This window comes from Rattus norvegicus, chromosome 1, assembly GCF_021556685.1.
Source record: "Rattus norvegicus strain SHRSP/BbbUtx chromosome 1, alternate assembly SHRSP_T2T, whole genome shotgun sequence".
In the NCBI taxonomy this organism is placed as follows: Eukaryota; Metazoa; Chordata; class Mammalia; order Rodentia; family Muridae; genus Rattus; species Rattus norvegicus.
The window spans coordinates 227,059,019-227,076,532 of NC_141534.1; the positions used below are offsets into that span (position 1 = coordinate 227,059,019).

At 44.5% G+C, this 17,514-nt stretch overlaps 1 protein-coding gene across 16 annotated transcripts in view; it reads left to right on the plus strand.

Annotated features, from left to right (window-relative positions):
- Positions 1-946: 946 nt before the first annotated feature.
- Prune2 (prune homolog 2 with BCH domain) overlaps positions 947-17,514 on the plus strand; it is a 271,622-nt gene continuing 255,054 nt past the window's right edge. For all 16 annotated transcript variants that reach the window (NM_001419567.2, XM_087549667.1, XM_087549653.1 and 13 more), the window contains 1 exon segment: positions 947-1,120. In NM_001419567.2, coding sequence (NP_001406496.1) covers positions 1,085-1,120 — 36 coding nt within the window. In that variant the 5' untranslated portion in view covers positions 947-1,084.

Here is a 17,514-nt window from a genome sequence, read left to right on the forward strand (position 1 = left end):
GTAGAATAAGCTCACAGCTGCAAATGTAGATGTTTCTTGCTGTGGTTTTAAAATGTGAGTGTACATAGACATACCTGAGAATGAGGTGTTCAGTGGTGGGGGCCAAGAGTACATTTCTAATAAGCTCAGTGATGCTCACGATGCTGGTCTGTGAAACTGCCAGTTTGTGCTGCCCAGCTTTTCCTGAACACACATATCCAGAGGAGATAGAAGCTGCAGGAGAACACAGCTACTCATTAGCCTCAGGGCCCACGCAAAGGCATCTAATCCATTTTATACTGAGCTGCAGAGAATGTTGGCTGCTAGATGGCTATGCTTGGAGGGTAGGGAGAAAAGTTACAGCCTACACAACCTCCCAGCCAGCTCTTCTGGTTATTAGCCATCAAGGTCGCATGCTTTTAGCGCTCAGCAATATCGCCCTCCCTCCCCCAGTCCCTCCCTCCCTCCCTCCCAGCTCCAGCCAATCTCCCTGAGTGCATTCTGGTCCAGGGCAACAGACCAGTTCATTAAGTGACCACTGAGGCTCTCAGTACAGTGCCAGCCAGCCAGAGAGGCGCTGGCCGAGGACAAGGCCTCCTCCTGGGGCCTGGGCCCCTCTTTCCATCTTTCCTTGCTGGCTGCTGTCCTCAGTGAGGCCTGCAGTAGTGTCACTCTGCAGCAGCCCCTGGCACTTGGCGTGCACTTCTGGGCGCTGTCCATGGTTGCAGCATCTTTCAGCGCACCGCGTCAGGAGGCCACCGCGGGGCTCTGCGATTGGCCGAGGAGCCCCTCGCCACCCCCACCTGCTGCCCCGCGTCAGGGCCCCCGAAGGCGCGTGCCAGCAGGCGGGTGGCGGTCCTTGGGCTCCCGGGCGGCACACCCACTTTCCTTATTAGGACAGAGTCGGAGCTGTAGCTGCCGCGGGGCGTGGGCTGGGCAAGCGGCCCAGAGGAAGCAAGAAGGGCTCAGTCCCGGCCGGCCCGCCTAGGGAGCGGCTGGTCCCTGCGCAGAGCGACCACTTTCTAGAGATCCCGTTCAAGTCCCCGCAGCTCTCCTCTCTAGGCGCTCTTCAATCGGACCCCTGGTCCCAGTCCCTAGCAGAGACATGGAAGAATTTTTGCAACGCGCCAAATCTAAACTGGTAAATTGAAGCTGCAGGGATGCATGTGTGTGTCTGCGTGTGGGTGTGTGCTGCTAGAGTCCGGGAGGAAAGGTTGGGCAGCAAAGGAAGATGAGGAGGATGAAAACAACTTTGGGGATTACTTGTCTGTGTGTGCGAGCTGCACCAGCAAAGAACCTCTGTAACTCTAGTATCCGCGATCTTCCTCCGCAGTCAGGCAAGGTGCAGAGGTGGGGTGCAGAGGCCTCTCTGAACTGATGTGACTGGTCTCCTGAGCCTCAGTCCTGAGAGAGTTTGCTCCTGAAGGACAGTGGGTGAAGGAGGATGGTGATCCTCCGGGAGGAAAAAAGTCCAGCCTTCCCCAGATGCAAGACCTGTAAGCGTGAAAAGGAAGACCGAGGCCCCAGGGCAGTACTTAGAATGGGAGTGGCAAAGCCCTTGTGAGGGCCAGGGCGCTTGCCTGGATCAGGGTGGCAACCCTCAGAGCCTGCTCAGAACAGAACTTAGAGACATTCCAGGGTATCCTGATTGCTCTCCCTTCCACACCCTGGGACAGAGGCTAAAGGGGGTAGCCCCAGCCTCTGAGGTTGATTGGGCTGAGGGAGGAGCCCCGGTGGTCTTGTGTGTTTTATTGTCTGAAAATGTAAACAATAAACTGGTTTCACCATGTTTCTGCACTTGCCACCCATTCTGAACAGGAGAGGCACTTTTCTCTAGTATGACGTTAATAATAATAATAATAATAATAATAATAATAATAATAATAATAGAAATGTTTCAGAGTCTTGGCACTTAAAAAACAAAAGCTATGCTCATTTAGAAACTGTATCTTTTGTCAAGACCAAAAGTACCTTTATGTTGGCTAAGATAAAATGTATAATATTTGATGCCTTGTAACCTTTAAACCTTCACAGAAGCCGCTACTAAAGTCTGTTGAGGTGGTGCCTCCAGGGTAAGGCAGGATGTAACCTATTTACTCCTGCACAACACAGGGTGGGAAGGGTCACACTCAGGGTGAACCTGGAAGTGAAGCTTTAGAGCATCAAGTATAGACATCTTCTCTTTCTTTTCCTCTTTCTTTTTAAAAAGGGGGCCATTAAAGTTGATTAAAGCTGATACTTTGTTTCCTACCTTTAGTCCAACCTTACCTCCAGCCTGGCAACCAGCCGTGTTTGGGAGGATGAGTTTCAGTTTTGAGAAAGTGATCACTTCTGTGGGTTTTGACTCCCTAGAAATTTTACTAAAATACATTGGAAAAAGAAAAGAAAGCGATCACTGCTGAAACTCAGTAGCTACCTTGCACCTTTCTGGAAATAATCATTCCACCCAGGAATGGGAAAAAGATGTTGGAGGCATAAAGTCAATCTTGTCAGCTTGTGGTATGTGCCTGTGTGTTAGTGGATGGTGACCAAGTATGAACACAGAGTCTGGGACAGAGGCTGTGGCCCATCACAAGTGTCATCTCGGTTTCTAATAGTGATGTTCAGACTGTGTGGTCTGCGGTGAGTCTTGTTTCTAAACAATTCCTGGCATGGAAAGTCTCTTTCAGAATCATCAGCTGAAAGTGGTGTCTAATTTATTTATTGAGCCCCTTCATTAGACGAGCAATTGCTGTACATCATTAAAAAAAGAAGAAGAATAAGAACTGGAACAAGGAGGTTGTTGAAATTGTTAGCAGTTTCCTGCATTAGCCAGAGGAATAATTATAGATAAATTGGTCTTTTCTTAGAATAGGCTTCTGGCTAGAAATCACAATTAACCTTTCTTACTCAGCTACCACCAATGTGTGGGGTCACTTTTGGCCACCATGCTTTTTCCCTAATAAGTATTTTTAATAATAAAATTCATACTTAATATTCAGTGTTGAAGAAGAAGCTTTGTATCAGTTGTTCTCAAGCTGTGAGTAGTGACCCCTTTGGGCGTCGCATATCTGATATCCACATGATCAGATATCTACACTGTAATTCCTACCAGAAGCAAAATTGCAATTATGAAGTAGTAGCAGAAATAATTTTATGTTTGAGGGACACCACAACATGAGGAACTGTACTAAGGGGTTACAGCATTAGGAGAAGAACCACCACTTTAGATGATGTTTTCCTTGGAGAAATATGTCTGCAATCATGCCTTTTGCTTGTGAGAAGTATATTCATAGTAAAATAGTAGGCTTTCTGAAATTTCATGCTCTGGGAATGCTCTGGAAAGCATTTTAAGGAAAAGAAATTTACTGTTCTGATTTTTGTACTTAACTTTTGTTAGAGCCGTAATTAGAATAGAATTGTGGATAAGCTGCTTTCTATTCAAAGTTATTATAGATTGATTTGTATGATTCCTAAAGCTGCCTGATTGTCAGATTTTCCTCTTGTTTTGTTATTTATTTTGACGTCTTGTAGCTGTATCTTTAAAATAGTCGAGGTTCCTTTTGAGGTCTAAACATGGGCCAGTTATTTTCAGGAGACAGTGAGGACTTTGGACTGTGAAATGGAATTTCTATAGGTCATGATTATATTCTCCAAGAACAAAAACTTTAGAGTTCTGATCCTGGTCAGGCCTGCAATCCCAGCAACTAGTGATGTGGAGTCAGGAGAATCACAGGTATGAGGCCTGCAGGGGCTACAGAATGAGTTCAAGACAGCCTGAAAACCTTGGTGAGACAGGATTTCAAAGAAGATGGCTCATGGGAGGCCTTAGCCCCATTCCTAGTGCTGTAAGACAAACCAGTAAAACGCTCTGGAGGGATTTGCCTGCTTTCTGCTATTAAGACCATTTGCTTTTTGTCATTAGTGAGAGGAGATGGACTCCATTCTAGGGAAGGCCCTAGATTAAACTAGCAGGAAATGAGTCCCGTATGAGGTTGAGAGCAAGGAGCAAGCCAAGGGCAACCGCAGCCAAAGGGTGCTACTGTTGGGTGGACATGCCCTCCGACCCCCCATGAGAATCCAGCTGTGCCTCTGCTCTGGACACCCACTGCTGGACACTGAAATGAAAGCGAGAAGACACTTTTCCTCTCTTAGCCAGTGTCCCCTGGTTCTTCCTCCACCTGTCCAGGTAGAGTTGGGGCAGAGGCAGAAACCCAAACCCGCTATTCAGATCAGTCCTGCAGGTTGCACCTTGCTTCTGCTGTGTTAACCATTGCGTGGCTGTGTGTTTCTTACGTACACTATTCCTATGTAAGAGAGGTGGGCGATGAAAGATAAGGAAGAAGGGATTCCTACCTGTGATTCGGGAAATGTTTCCCCAGGTTCACGGAATTGCCCTCAGAGAAATGTTCAGGTTGAGAACTAACTCATGGAAGGAAACTTCGAGTTATTATGAAGTTTGGGGGAAGAACTGTAACTGAGAGATAGATAACCTGAGGGTAAATAGAGAGCCGTGGAGTGTGGCTGGCCAGAAGCCAGTGTCCCCACATTGGGTAGACCGGCTGCTGAGCCTCCTTTCCACCCAGACATCACCAGCTGATGCAATTCACACAGCCGCTGGTGGGCGGAGACCACTGCTGCCCACAGTCAGCCTTGGAAGGTCATCTGCTGCTTCTGGAAAAACGGGACACGTCGATATCCAAGGAATGCTTTTTGTAAAGAGAAAATAGAGAGTCGTGCCTGCAGTCCAGGGGGGGCACATCTGCCACGTCAGCAGTGACAGCTGAGGCACTCATGAGGGGAGAAATGCAGCGTGGGCTGAATGTTAGTGTATTATCTGGGATATATAACACTGGGATGAGATTTCCCAGTCTAAACCCTTTCTGAACAACAGCTTTGGAAAGAAGCTCTGTGGAACAACCATTTCATGGGGGAATTTGAAGCAGTATGTCCACAAGAAGAATTTAGATTCTTGTGCGTGCGTGCGTGTGTGTGTGTGTGTGTGTATGTGTGTGTGTGTGTGTACAGGCATGTGTACATATGTGTGTGGAGGTCAGAAAACAGGTTGTGGGAGTTATTCTCTCCTTTCCCTATGTGGGTCCCAGAGATCAAACAGAGGTTTGTCACCCTTCAAACACTGAGTCATTTCTCAGAACCCCGAAAAGGAATTTTTCAAAAGCATTTGGGAAAGGACCAGAGTGGTAAGGAGCAGCAATAATGGAGAAGCCACAAAATGGGAGCTGAAAGTATTCTGATCCGGGGCCATCGGATTGGCTCCCATTACACTACAAGCCAGGCAAGTGTTCAGGAATCACTTCACTGTTTTAATTTTTTTTTTTGAGGTACGTTCTCTTGAAGCCCAGGATAGCCTTGAGTTTTTGAAACTGTAGTCTCTGGGACTACAGCCACGCTCTACCCTTCCTGGCTTGAGTCAGTGCTTTTTGCTTAGAGCGTATGTGAACAGGAAACTCCGGCTTCTAAACCAATTCTGTGAGTCCAGTATCATGTGCTTGTGGGCTGGCAGATACGAGCCTCGGCTAGGGAGAAAGTCGTCTCTGCTTCTCACTGTGGAAACAATCCAGACCAGCAGCTGAGAAATGTTTTAGCCTCAGGACCTTTGAAAGAACAATCAGACCAGACCTGTTCCAGGTAACCGGATGTCAGAGCGCAGTCATGTGTCTCAAAGAAAAGAGGTGTTCATTGCCATTTACACAGCAGCTTGGGTCCTGGAGGGCATGTGATCAATGGACAAGGTGCTTTTCGGACTGGTGTTTGGGGGATATTTTATGTCACCTATAAAAAGCTGCCGGGTGTGGTGTAGCCTGCTTGCCTCTAAGCACTGTTTATTTGAGTGAACATTGCTGTTGTCTTGAGTTTGGAGCACAAATCTGGGGCACTCTTGCAAGCCATGGTGTCTTAGTGAGGAAAGCTCATGCTTTCTTGGCTTTCCCCCTTCTCTGGGGGAGAGAGAATGGGAATAGGATGGCAGGCTGAAGAAAGCTGTAAAAGAGAGCCCATAGGCAAAGAATTCAACGTGGCTGGCTTTGGTCATTGACTCCTCTTGGCCCCTGGGCTGACTGGAGTTTGTAGTCTTTTGGAGAAAACTGAGCAGAGGCTGGTTAGGAAGGAGGCAGCATTCACATGGGCCTTGACATGCATAGCACACGGGGGTTCATGCAGTACACAGTCTGCACAGCCACGAAGCTCCCCATCTGAGGTACCAAAAGAGCCTATTCATAGTCTCTGGCATCACCCCAGATCCATTTCTTTGGGCTTTGGGTTTTGGTCTCCAGAGAGGGGGAGTATTCTTCCTGAGAGACTTAGTGAGGTTCATGGAGCTCTATATTGCTTTGGAAAGTTAGATCTATGGAGGCAGAACTAGAACAACCTAGGTAGTTTTAAAACTGAGAAATAAATAACGGTATTCATTGTATAGTCAAAATGAGATGCCTATGGCTTAATACGGAGTTCAGAGCAAGGATTTCTTCCTCCACTCATCCCCAAGCTGCTCTTCTTCTATAGGACGTTATGATAATGAAGGACATTGTCAGTCATCCAGTTTATCCATCTAGAAATGACCTCTCCTTCACCCTTGACTGCAATAACCAGAACACTGGGATTCTACAATAGCTCTCATGCTCCTGGCTGCAAAGAAGTCTCAAATGGACCTGGCACTCAGAGCTGAAAGCATCTTCTATCCACCCTCCAGCCTGCCCCACTTAAAACCTTGAGCGTAGCTTTAGCCTCGCGACCAATTTCTCCATCTTAAAACCTTGTGGTTACTTTCCATCACTCTTAGAAGTATGACTAACATTCTTAGCACAACAACGCTAACACCCTCTTATGGCTTCTCTGCCTTTACCTTTGGCTTAAATAGCAGCTGCCACTTCTTCAATTGTGTTGAAGAATGGAAATTTTCTCTGCCTATCCTGCTCTCTTCTTGACTATACACCAGCTTTTTTTAAAAATGCTTTTATTTCTCGCATCTCAGTTTGTCATTATCTTGGGTATGTTTGATTAATGCAGTGCGCTCAGAGTAGGGAGTGGGGCCCCCATATGATTTTTGCTTACCATTGTATTTCTGGAACCTCGAATGGTGCTTGATGCTTGTATATGCCTTTTTAGAATGAATGAAGCCATAAATCAAGAGTCCTGGTCAAGGCAGTCAGAATGCAGAGACTCAATAAAAATGAAGAGCTGGATGGCCAGCGTGACATTCTCTCAGGTCTAAGACTGGTTAACAGTCTGCAAGATGCTAGGCTCATTGTCAAGAAGGTGGGGACCTATGCAATGCTTTGCACATAGTAATACAAAATAACCTTACAATGCTAGCTATTATCCCTAGGTGCTTGGACTTTGTAAATGTTGACAGAACCAAAGTGTGGGGAGAGGAAGGCAGAGGAGAAATATATAAGACAAATCTTTGTAGAATCACAGCTAGTAAGTGAATGAATGATGGAATTGTTAGATCCAGACTTCTTAGTGTGGTTTGAAGAGTAGTAGTTGGATGGCCCCAACCCCAGCTGGCCCAGCCTGCTCTCTGCATGTGTACTATTACTAATACCATGAGAGAGATTGGCTGGGAAGACTTTCAGCGTCCCAAAGAGTAAGAGCAAGGGTACCATATTTTTGGGGTGGGTCAGGGACATCCAGACATAACACTGTACATCTCATACATGGAATAAATTCATGCAAAGTTCTGAACCAGAATTCTTGTCCAGCCACTGGGACTGTAGCAGGTCATCCACTTCATGCAACTCTCAGGATGTGACCTGAATTTCCTAGGAATGCTGATGACCTTTTAATGGAAAATCTATACATCTTTATATACATAAGCAAAATTTGCTTATATGTAATATTCCATGTTTTGGAGTCAAACAAAATGGTATTTAATTTCCTAAGCTTACTATTTTAGAAATAAAATTTTCTTTGTAGTTTTTATTTTTTTACTCCTTCTAAAATAAGAGGTATCTTTATTACGATTTGGTTTATTCTTTTGACTCCTGGCAAGAATACATAAATATACTTCACACTAACATATCTGGGATTGAATGTATTTGAACAATAAATTATGTTCAGCTAAGGTTCATTTGCTTACATCTGAGAACTAGATTTTTTTGTAAAAGATAACATGAACGAGCCCTTCAAACCAGTAGCTGAAATAAATAGAGATACAACCAAAAGCTCTAGTTCTTATCCTTGGTGGCTACACATCTCCCTAAGGACACCAAGGGGCACACAATTGTGCTTGTGAGACCTTGAACTGTGAGTGTGAGGCAACCATGGGAGAAGCTACTTAGCCTAAATAAGAACTTAGATATTCCTGATTCGTGAGTTCTGTGTTTGGAAGCACCTTGGGCAGCCTTCTGCTCCACAGTTCTTGGCCCTAAGTGCAACATTGTCGTTGTGTGTGGGTTCTGCAGCCAGATGACTGATTGCAGATCCTGACTCTAACATTGCCATCTGATAGCCACACCATCTTAAGTACCTTGCCTTCTGGAGTCTTGGTTTTCTTACTTGGAAAGTGAGAACAAGAAGAAAATTCCATTTCTAAAGAAGGTGGGCATGTGTCAAAATGAGGTCTCCATCTGTGGTTCTAGAAAGGTGGCAGGGGCCACTAGTGGACAAGAAAGCCCATTCACTGTCAGAGAGAGACCCTGTTCTGTGTCACAGGCAACCTTGTTCACTCTCACAGAAATGGGAACAATTCTTATCTTACTTCATTTCAACCAGAATATCTGCTGTAGCTCTAAAAGGGACTTGCTTTGTTTAACACTATAGTGGCCTGGAGATAGAGAAGGTTTCATCTCTGTGCTGTGTGTGTTTTACACTAAAAGCCTTGGACAACAGAACAATCAGGCAATACTATTGTATGTTTGTAATGAGAAAAACACACCAGACCTTTCAGTAAGCCGAGAGGTTGGTCTTCACTGTGTACCCAAAGGAAAAGAAGTAACTGGCAAGCTTTTTGGAGGATAGAGTGTGTGACTAGTTTTAATATAACTGGAACTAGTGTAGATATTTGATAATAATAATAATAATAATAATAATAATAATAATAATAATTTGGTCTAAGAACAAAATGCATTGTAAGAGGCTTAAATGGGAAACAATACATAGTGCCAAGGTCATGGACACACTGTTTGGTTGGGCAGAGTGTCTTGTGGTTTTGACTGTCCCGGGGAGGATGTTGGGGTTATTTTGATTGGCTGTTTGTAGGGTGGAACGGTGACCTGCAGTGGACACAGCTATGAAGGAGAGCCTCAGTGCTGCTGCTGTCTTGTTCCCATCCTGCCATCACTTTCCAGAATGCTCCAGTGGCAGTGCCATGGAGGACTAATGGCTGTGCTCAGCATGTAGAGTAAAGCAAAGGAAAGAACAAACAAAAGAAGGATTCAGTAGGGAGGAAAGAGAAGAGAGAGGGACAAAAAGATTCAGGGAGAAGTGAAGTGGGCACAGTGATGCAGCTTAGAAGAAAATTTGAAACCCAGCACAGGAGGAATCTCAAGGCTGACAATTCCACTAACTTCAATTCTCTGGCAGTCTGTGTCAGCCCAAAGCCTGCCCAACATGGGGCCATTCAGCCGAGGTAACTTTCCTTCAGGCAGCTGAAATCGTTTACTGAAATGGACTAGGGACTGTCTTGGTTTCATTTCCTGTTGCTGTGATAAAATATACACCAACAAAGTCACTTAAGGGAGAAGGGTTTATTTGGCTCACAGTTCCAGGCCCCAGTCTACTACCATGGGGACGTCAAGGCGGCCAAGCTTGATGCAGTTAAGTCACATGACATTCATATCATGAGCAGAAAATGATGAATTAATGCATTCACGCATACCTGTGCCCAGCTCGAGTTCCCCATTCAAAATGGTGTCCCCCACAGTAGGTGGGTCTTTCCACTTCAATCTATATGATGGAGATAATCATGCATGCCCTTGAGTACAGGCCAACCTGCTCTAGACAATTCCTCATTGAGGTTCTTTTCCTGGTTAATTCTAAACTGTGTTGAGTTGAAAATTCAAACTAACCATCACACACACACACCATGAAATTTTTTCACAGGAGAATCCTGAAAGTTCTGTCTTCTGTCTGTGAGAAGACACCTGGAGATTTCTCAGGGCAGTGCCAGGGTTTGATAAAAACACACAGCAGTCAGCTACCATCACTTGCACAAGCACTTTAATTGCCACAGTACTCGTGAGTTTAGTTTTAGATATAAATTGCTGATTCGTTCTGATAGAAGAAAAGTATAAACAAAAGCCAATCAAACGGGATCTTAAAGAAGTAAGCCTAAGCCTCTAGTGTGTGCCATTGCATTTGGTGTGAGGTAAAAAGGCCTATGGATCAGCCTAACCTGTGGGTGACATGCCAATACTGATGTCACATACATACACATAGGTACATACATACATACATTAAAGTAATAATAATAACCAAGGGGGAAAGATCTGTAATCTTAATGTCCTGTTCAAGGGGAAAGCTATGATATGTAAGCAATTTTAGAAAAGCAATTCTCATTAAGAGGATTAAATTAGAAAGGAGCAGAAACAGTTGCATGGAGGGAGAGCCTTTGCTGCCTGGTAAGGCCTTCAGAGTAGGACACTACGTTCTTGAGTCAAGAAATGTGTTTATCACAAGTTATCATGAGTCATCACGGAGGGAATGGTACTAGAAATATGAGTCTGGGGAGAAATGAGTCCCTGGCATGTCTGAGATGTGCGTATTCACCCAGCTCCCATCCTGAAGCAATAATTCCCTAGATCTGGACTTCAGGAGGACATAGTTGAGACAGTGAACGGTCTTTGGAAAAGCCTTAGAAGGATGCAGGGTAGACTCTTGCCAATCTGTCAAGTCTTTGGGGGCTTTTTATAAAGTAGCCCTATTTAAGAATCATTTTTCCTTAGTTGGAAAATCAAGACCCATTCATTTAATAAGGCCCAGATATTTTTTCCTACAAAATATTTCTTATAGAAATTAATGAATGATTCTTGCATACAGAGAAATGTTTAGGTTGAGTTTCCTGCCTCTTCTCCCACAAAGGACAGAAACAGAAACGCTTCCTAACTGGACACTCCTCTGCCTTCTTCAGGCAAGCTTTCAAAGACAGTCATCTGGACAGAGCAGTACCTGGCTCTGAGGATGCAGAAAGGCAGATGATCAATTTAGCCCAAGCGTATATCAAGAGGACAGAATACATGTCTGGCTGCTCCCAGGGATTATGGTCCCTTGGGCCCCTCTCTTCAGAGGTGAGGGGACACTCTTTGAACATCATTCTCTACCTAATATTGTCTTCTGTACTGGAGGTCCAGCTCAGGGCCTTATAGTTCCTAGGGTAAACCCTTCTCTAACTAAGAGCCACCCTCGGTCTCTCAACTCCCTATTCTCTGAATTTCAATCTCTTGTCTGTCTATTAGTAAGGTGGCCAATACACCTTACTAAGAATTGAATTGGCCAATACACTTCCTAATCCAATTGAAGAAATATCTTCTATTCCTCCTTGGCTACCAGAGAAAGGCCATCAAAACCATTTCCTTGTTGGTGACTAGACTCCTATAGAGAAAAGGGTAGCATTATAACTGGTTCTTGTTGAATTCATACAAGTCTAAGCTTTGATTTTATCTTTTGAATACTTAACTAAGATCTTTGAACACACCTTACTTAAAAAACAAAAACAAAAACAAAAACAACTCTTCAAATCATAGGCAAATTGCAAGGAAGGCTGTAGGCAACATGTAAAGGTCATGGAAAATGGTAAGATCAGGGAGGGGGTGGCCAAAGAGATGGTCAGTAGTTAAAAACACAGGCCGTTCGGAGCTGAGGACCGAACCCAGGGCCTTGCACTTGCTAGGCAAGCACTCTACCACTGAGCTAAATCCCCAACCCAACACAGGCCACTCTTAACCAAAGGACCAGGGTTCAATTTCCAGCACTGACAGACCAGTTCACAACTGTCTGTAATTCCAGTTCCAGGTGACTAGACACCCTCACACAGATATACATGCAGGCAGAATCTCAGTGACCATAAAATAAAAATAATTTTAAAAAATGATGAGAGGAAATTATTATTGTTTAGTTGAATATTTCCTTAGTTTTTAGTTAAGAATCTCCTCTGTAAGACTGTGACAGAAAGGCACATGGGGTAGGTGGATGGCTGAGAGAATAAAAGCATTTGCTGCACAAGCGTGAGTTCAAATCCCCAACATCCATGTAAAAAGAGAGGCATAGTCGTTTGTCTGCCTGTAACCCACAGCTGTAGGGGGTGGAGACAGGGGCATTGCTGGGGTTTGCTGCCTGCCAACCCAGCTGCAGTTTAAGAAGATGGTCTGAAGGTCCCAGTGAGAGTTTGGCAGTTTGGACTCATCTGCATAAAAGAGAATGATGGTGGTTGCTGGAGAGATGGCTCAGCAGTTAAGAACATTTATTGCTCTGGCAGAGGACCCTGGTTTAGCTTCTGATATCTACATGGTGGTTCACAACCATCCATCTCTCCGGTGTCAGGGGATCTAGTGCCCTCTTCTGACCTTCAGAGGCACCAGGTACCAGGCATGCACATGGTTCATACATACATGTAGGCAAAATGTTCAGACCCATAAAATAAACATAAGTAAATCTAAAATATGTTTTATAAGAATGATGGAGTTAAAATACAGGACACTTTTCCAGGAGGAGACCAGGTGACAGGGAAGTCCTCACATAGGGATAAACACACTGTGCTCTGGAGGTTTCTGTGATAGACTCTGATATACAATAGCAAGGTGTGAGATTAATGAATGTGTCATTGGTAGAAGCATGTTGAGTACCACAGGATCTGGAGACCAAATGTCACTGACAATGGGAAGGGGTGCCCGAGAGACCGAGACTGTGGAGAACCTGTGGGCTTATCTGATGCACCTGTCATGGGACAATATAGATGCCAGTTCTGTTGATCTCATCCAGAGCAATATATGGGAAAGACGTTTAATTGTCTACAAGAAAAGCTCTTTCCCTGCTTCAGGCAAGGTGTGTGACATCGTCAAATCCTCTCTTCCTTGCTCTCTCTAGCTCACTCTCTCCTTTTCTCTCTTTTAACCCTCCTCCACAACAGTTTCTTTATTGATGAAATAGTGTGTTGTTTTATTTTATGGATGTCAGGTTCAGGATTAATCAGGGCTTGATGCTTTTTATGGGTAAAAATGTAGGCTTCTTGTCTTAGAAACTCCCCAAATCATGATTTTTCTCCTGGAGACTCCATCGTCTAATTGAATAGCTTGTACACAGTAAGCCCAAACACTACGTTGAGATGGTTTTGTCTATTCCAAGGAAATTTACTCGAGATGATTTTCTTTCTTCTAAGTGTTTACCAGGAAGAGAAATCGGACTTGAGAGGCGCTAAATCATGTAGGTGCTAAATCATTCACATAGATATTGGCATGGTGTGGGGCAGACGGTTCTGGGAAAGCATTGTGTGCTGTATGTCAAAATTCCTAGCTAGACAACTCTTTTCTAAATATATTTTGGCTTTATAGAAAATCCACAAAGCATAAAGCAGGATCAATCTAATTAAATTCCTGTCTTGCATGCCCAGATTCTTTTCTATCTTCTGCTTTTGCCCAGAGTGCCTCTAAAATGTGCTTCTGCCAGTCCTGGCATCCATCATGCTCTGGTGAACACTTGATTATAACCAGAATTCTTAGACAGGTATTGCTAGTCCCACTCTATAGAGGGGAAACTGAGGCTGAGAGATGTCCATGTAGCACTCTCTACACAGGGCTAGTAAATGTCACTAACTTTCTAGAATACTGCGCCAAGATTCTTAGCTTACATTTCCATTCACTACAACACAGGGACACAATACTCCTCTGCAAAGAATGGCCAGTAGGTTGAACATCTTGGGTCTTGAAGAACACAGACTTAGTGACTACAGATTATGCTCTCAGGAGATGTTGATGCTGACAAGGTCACTTTGTGAGTAGTGGGGTTCCGGGTCACTGATTGGTCAGGAAGTGGGAGTCAGTACTCATATCCCCTTTAAAGGATGGTTAGAGATGGAGGTCTGCACAATTAGGAGATAGTGGCCAAAGGGAAATGGAGGCATGGCCTTGTCACAGTCATACTGTGTGTGAGAGGCCTGAGACCGTCCGGATCTTCTAGAATGTGAAATGTAAGCCAAGGGGATAAATCTGCAGATATCCCGCTTCCAGTAAGAGTGTAATTGGTTTGGGAGGATAAAGAGTGGAGATAAGAACTGAAGGAGACAAATGCTTGCAACAAACCATTGAACTGAGAGTGGGGTCACCATTGGAGGAGTTAGAGGAAGGATTGGAGGAGCTGAAGGGGTTTGCAACCCCATAAGAACAACAATGCCAACCAGCCAGAGCTCCCAGGGACTAAACCACCATCCAAAGAGTACACATGGACAGCCCCATGGCTCCAGCTGCATATGTAGCAGAGGATGGCCTTGTTGGACATCAATGGGAAGACAAGTCCTTGGTCCTGCCAAAACTGGACCCCCCAATGTAGGGAAATGTCAGGGCAGGGAGGTGGAAAAGGGGGTTGTTGGGAGGGTGGGGAGAAACACCCTCACAGAAGAAGGGGAGGGAGGACGAAATAGGGGGTTTATGGGCAGGAACTGGGAAAGGGGATATCATTTGAAAGGTAAATAAAAAATATTCAATAAGACAAACAAACAAACAGTCCACTCTTTCTTTCTCTTCTACCTGGTCTCTATCTGGTTACTTTAAATCATGCTTCTGTTTACTTGAGGCCAGGTCTTAGGCAGTGCTTTTTGGCATCTTCATGGTTGATTGCTGTCAGTTTCCCTGTTTCCCCACTCCCTCCCTTCTACAGGGGATGCTTGTTCCCTTGAGCCCTACTGTTACTTAAGGGCTTCCTTTATAATTCATGCCCTTCCTTCCTTTCGGAAAGCTTTTGCTTAGTCATTCTGCTTCTCTGGTGTGTTCTTTGTTCAGACTTTTACTTCCTGTGGGCCCTTTGAGTCTTTCTGTTCTTTTTCCTTTAACATAGAATTCTGTTTTTCTAAAGATCAAAGTAGCTTCAATCTCCTTCAGTTTTGAGCACGGTCAGCAGACATGGACTGTTAAGTACTGCTCCATATAGATTTCCCTGGGTTGTGCTGTAGCAGCAGAATCTAGGTATCTGGTGGCTTTCAAGGCAAAGATGTATTCTCTGTTCTGGTCATTCCTTACCCAAGGTCAGCTCAGGTGCCAAGTACCTTCAGTGCAGGTGCAGGCTAAAAGAACAACAGCCCCTGGGGTATGCTGGCCTTGTGGCAGAAGATTGAATGAGAGCTGGAAGGATCCAGCATTTAGATTTTTGTTTTGTTTTGTACTGGGGATCAAACCCAGGGCCTTGTACATGCTATATATTAAGCAAGCATTCAACCACTGGGCTACCTCCCCAGCCCTGTAAATGATTCTGAAAGTTTCTGTGAAGAACTGGAATGAATCACTTCTGAGGCAGGTCAGAAAGACAATGAAGGTAAGAGAATGTGGGAAGGGAAAGAAGTTTGTCTTTCTGGAGTCTGACTGAAGTCTTCCTGCCAGCCAAGAGTCAACAATTTCATAACAAAATTTGCATGAGGACTACCTTACTGTGATGGTATTTCTTTGCAAAATTTCAAATAAAAATGTTAAGATAGCAATGACCTATACTTAGGGTCCAAGTGATCACCTCTGAGTATGGCCTTGTTCCCTTTCCAGATGTATAGCTGAAAATTTCTTTTGGACGATTTCACAGACAAGACCATAAATTTCATCTACAGTAAAAATGAGTCTTAATGCTTTGGGAACCGTGGATTTACCTTACCGCCAGAATCATATACAGTGTGCTCCAAGAACCATTCTCTAACCTCATTTACTAGAAAAAAGGAGAAATAAATTTCCTCAGCAATGCTTTGAGATGTAACGTCAGCCACCCAGGCCATACACATAGTGATTGTGAAAACACTTAAGAACAATTCTCTCGAGAAGTCCCCAATCACACCTGCATGTGTACTATCCTTTACCCAATACCCCTCTCTCCAATGCCTGTGCTTGAAACAGTGTTTAGCTCTCACTCCTCTAAGTTCTAACTCTGCCTCCTACTGACTTGTCCTGAGATTTCCCCCACCTGTGGTGATGGCAAGAAACCTGGCATCAGCTGAGTAAGGATCTTTGAAAAGAGCCCAGTCTACTACAAATGCCAATGTGAAGCTGCGTCTCAGAAGCACACCCATGGCCACTATTGCTGCCCCTGCCCCTGCCCCTGCCCCTGCCCCTGCCCCTGCCCCTGCCCCTGCCCCTGCCCCTGCCCCTGCCCCTGCCCCTGCGCCTGCCCCTGCCCCTGCCCCTGCCCCTGCCCCTGCCCCTGCCCCTGCCCCTGCCCCTACCCCTTGAAGTGTTTACATCACTCTGATCTGGGGTAGTTTTATTTTATTAATAAACCTTGAATTCAGGAATATAAATCTGATTATCCATTGACTCTAAATTCGGTGACCTTGAAATCTTCAATGTTTCCCTGAAGTTCAGATACAGAAGTCACTATGAGCATCAAAGCACATCAATCATCAATCAAAGCAAGCCCTGTGGCCATGCTGGAAACCACTGGGGCGGGACTTACGTTCCACTCCAAACCCCAGTGTGCACTGCAAGGTGTATTCATGGAACAAGGTTGGATTATGGCACTTTTGCATCAAGGTGACTTAGTTAGTGGAAATGATTTTGTAATCTGCAACATCGTTTATAGCTAGAAGTCATCCTGTCCCAGGTAGGGTAGGGGAGAGGGACACTGGGCAGAACCACTTTGTATTGCATTAATGGTCATTTCAGTGAGTAGCTTGTCACAAAACAAAAAAGTTGATTGAAAAACATGAGCTTGTTGGTCAGTCATCTCTGTTGTGAATCATCTCTCTCTTCAGTTAGTGGTTGATATAGAAAATTTGCACAGCCAGCCTTTAAGGAGGATTTCAGGCTGAGTCTGTGTACAAAGCTAATTTGCTTCCTTTAAGTCATCAGGGGAACATTTATGAAACAAGAGATCCTTGGAAAACCCTTCTCATTCTCTGTATCTTAGAATACTTACAATAGAGTCCTCCTTGTAGGGCTTTAAAGATTGAATTTATATGTGTAAAACTGTTAGATATATGCTTGATGCAAAATAAAAGTGCATGGGTGTGTGCTTTGATGTTCATAGTGACTTCTGTATCTGAACTTCTGGGAAACATCAGCAAATTTAGAGTCAATAGATAACCACACTTATACTCCTGAGTTCAAGATTTATTAATAAAATAAAACTAACTCAAAGCAGAGTGATGTAAACATTTGGCCTCTTGACAAAATCAGTCACCATTTCAGACCTGTCATGGAGATCTGCAGGCTGTGCTTGCCTGCTTCCAGTCGCTGTGTAGAAAGTCCTTTAAAAGCTGTTACGTAATTCCTGGGTTATTAGCTGACTACTGTACCTAAGGGCCACATGAGCATGGTTATTTCCAAGAACGGTAGCATGCTGCTGGGAAATTGTAAACTGGGGTGGGGAGCAGAGGAAGTCAGTGGTTCAACCCTTGGGGGCAGGTCTTGGTAG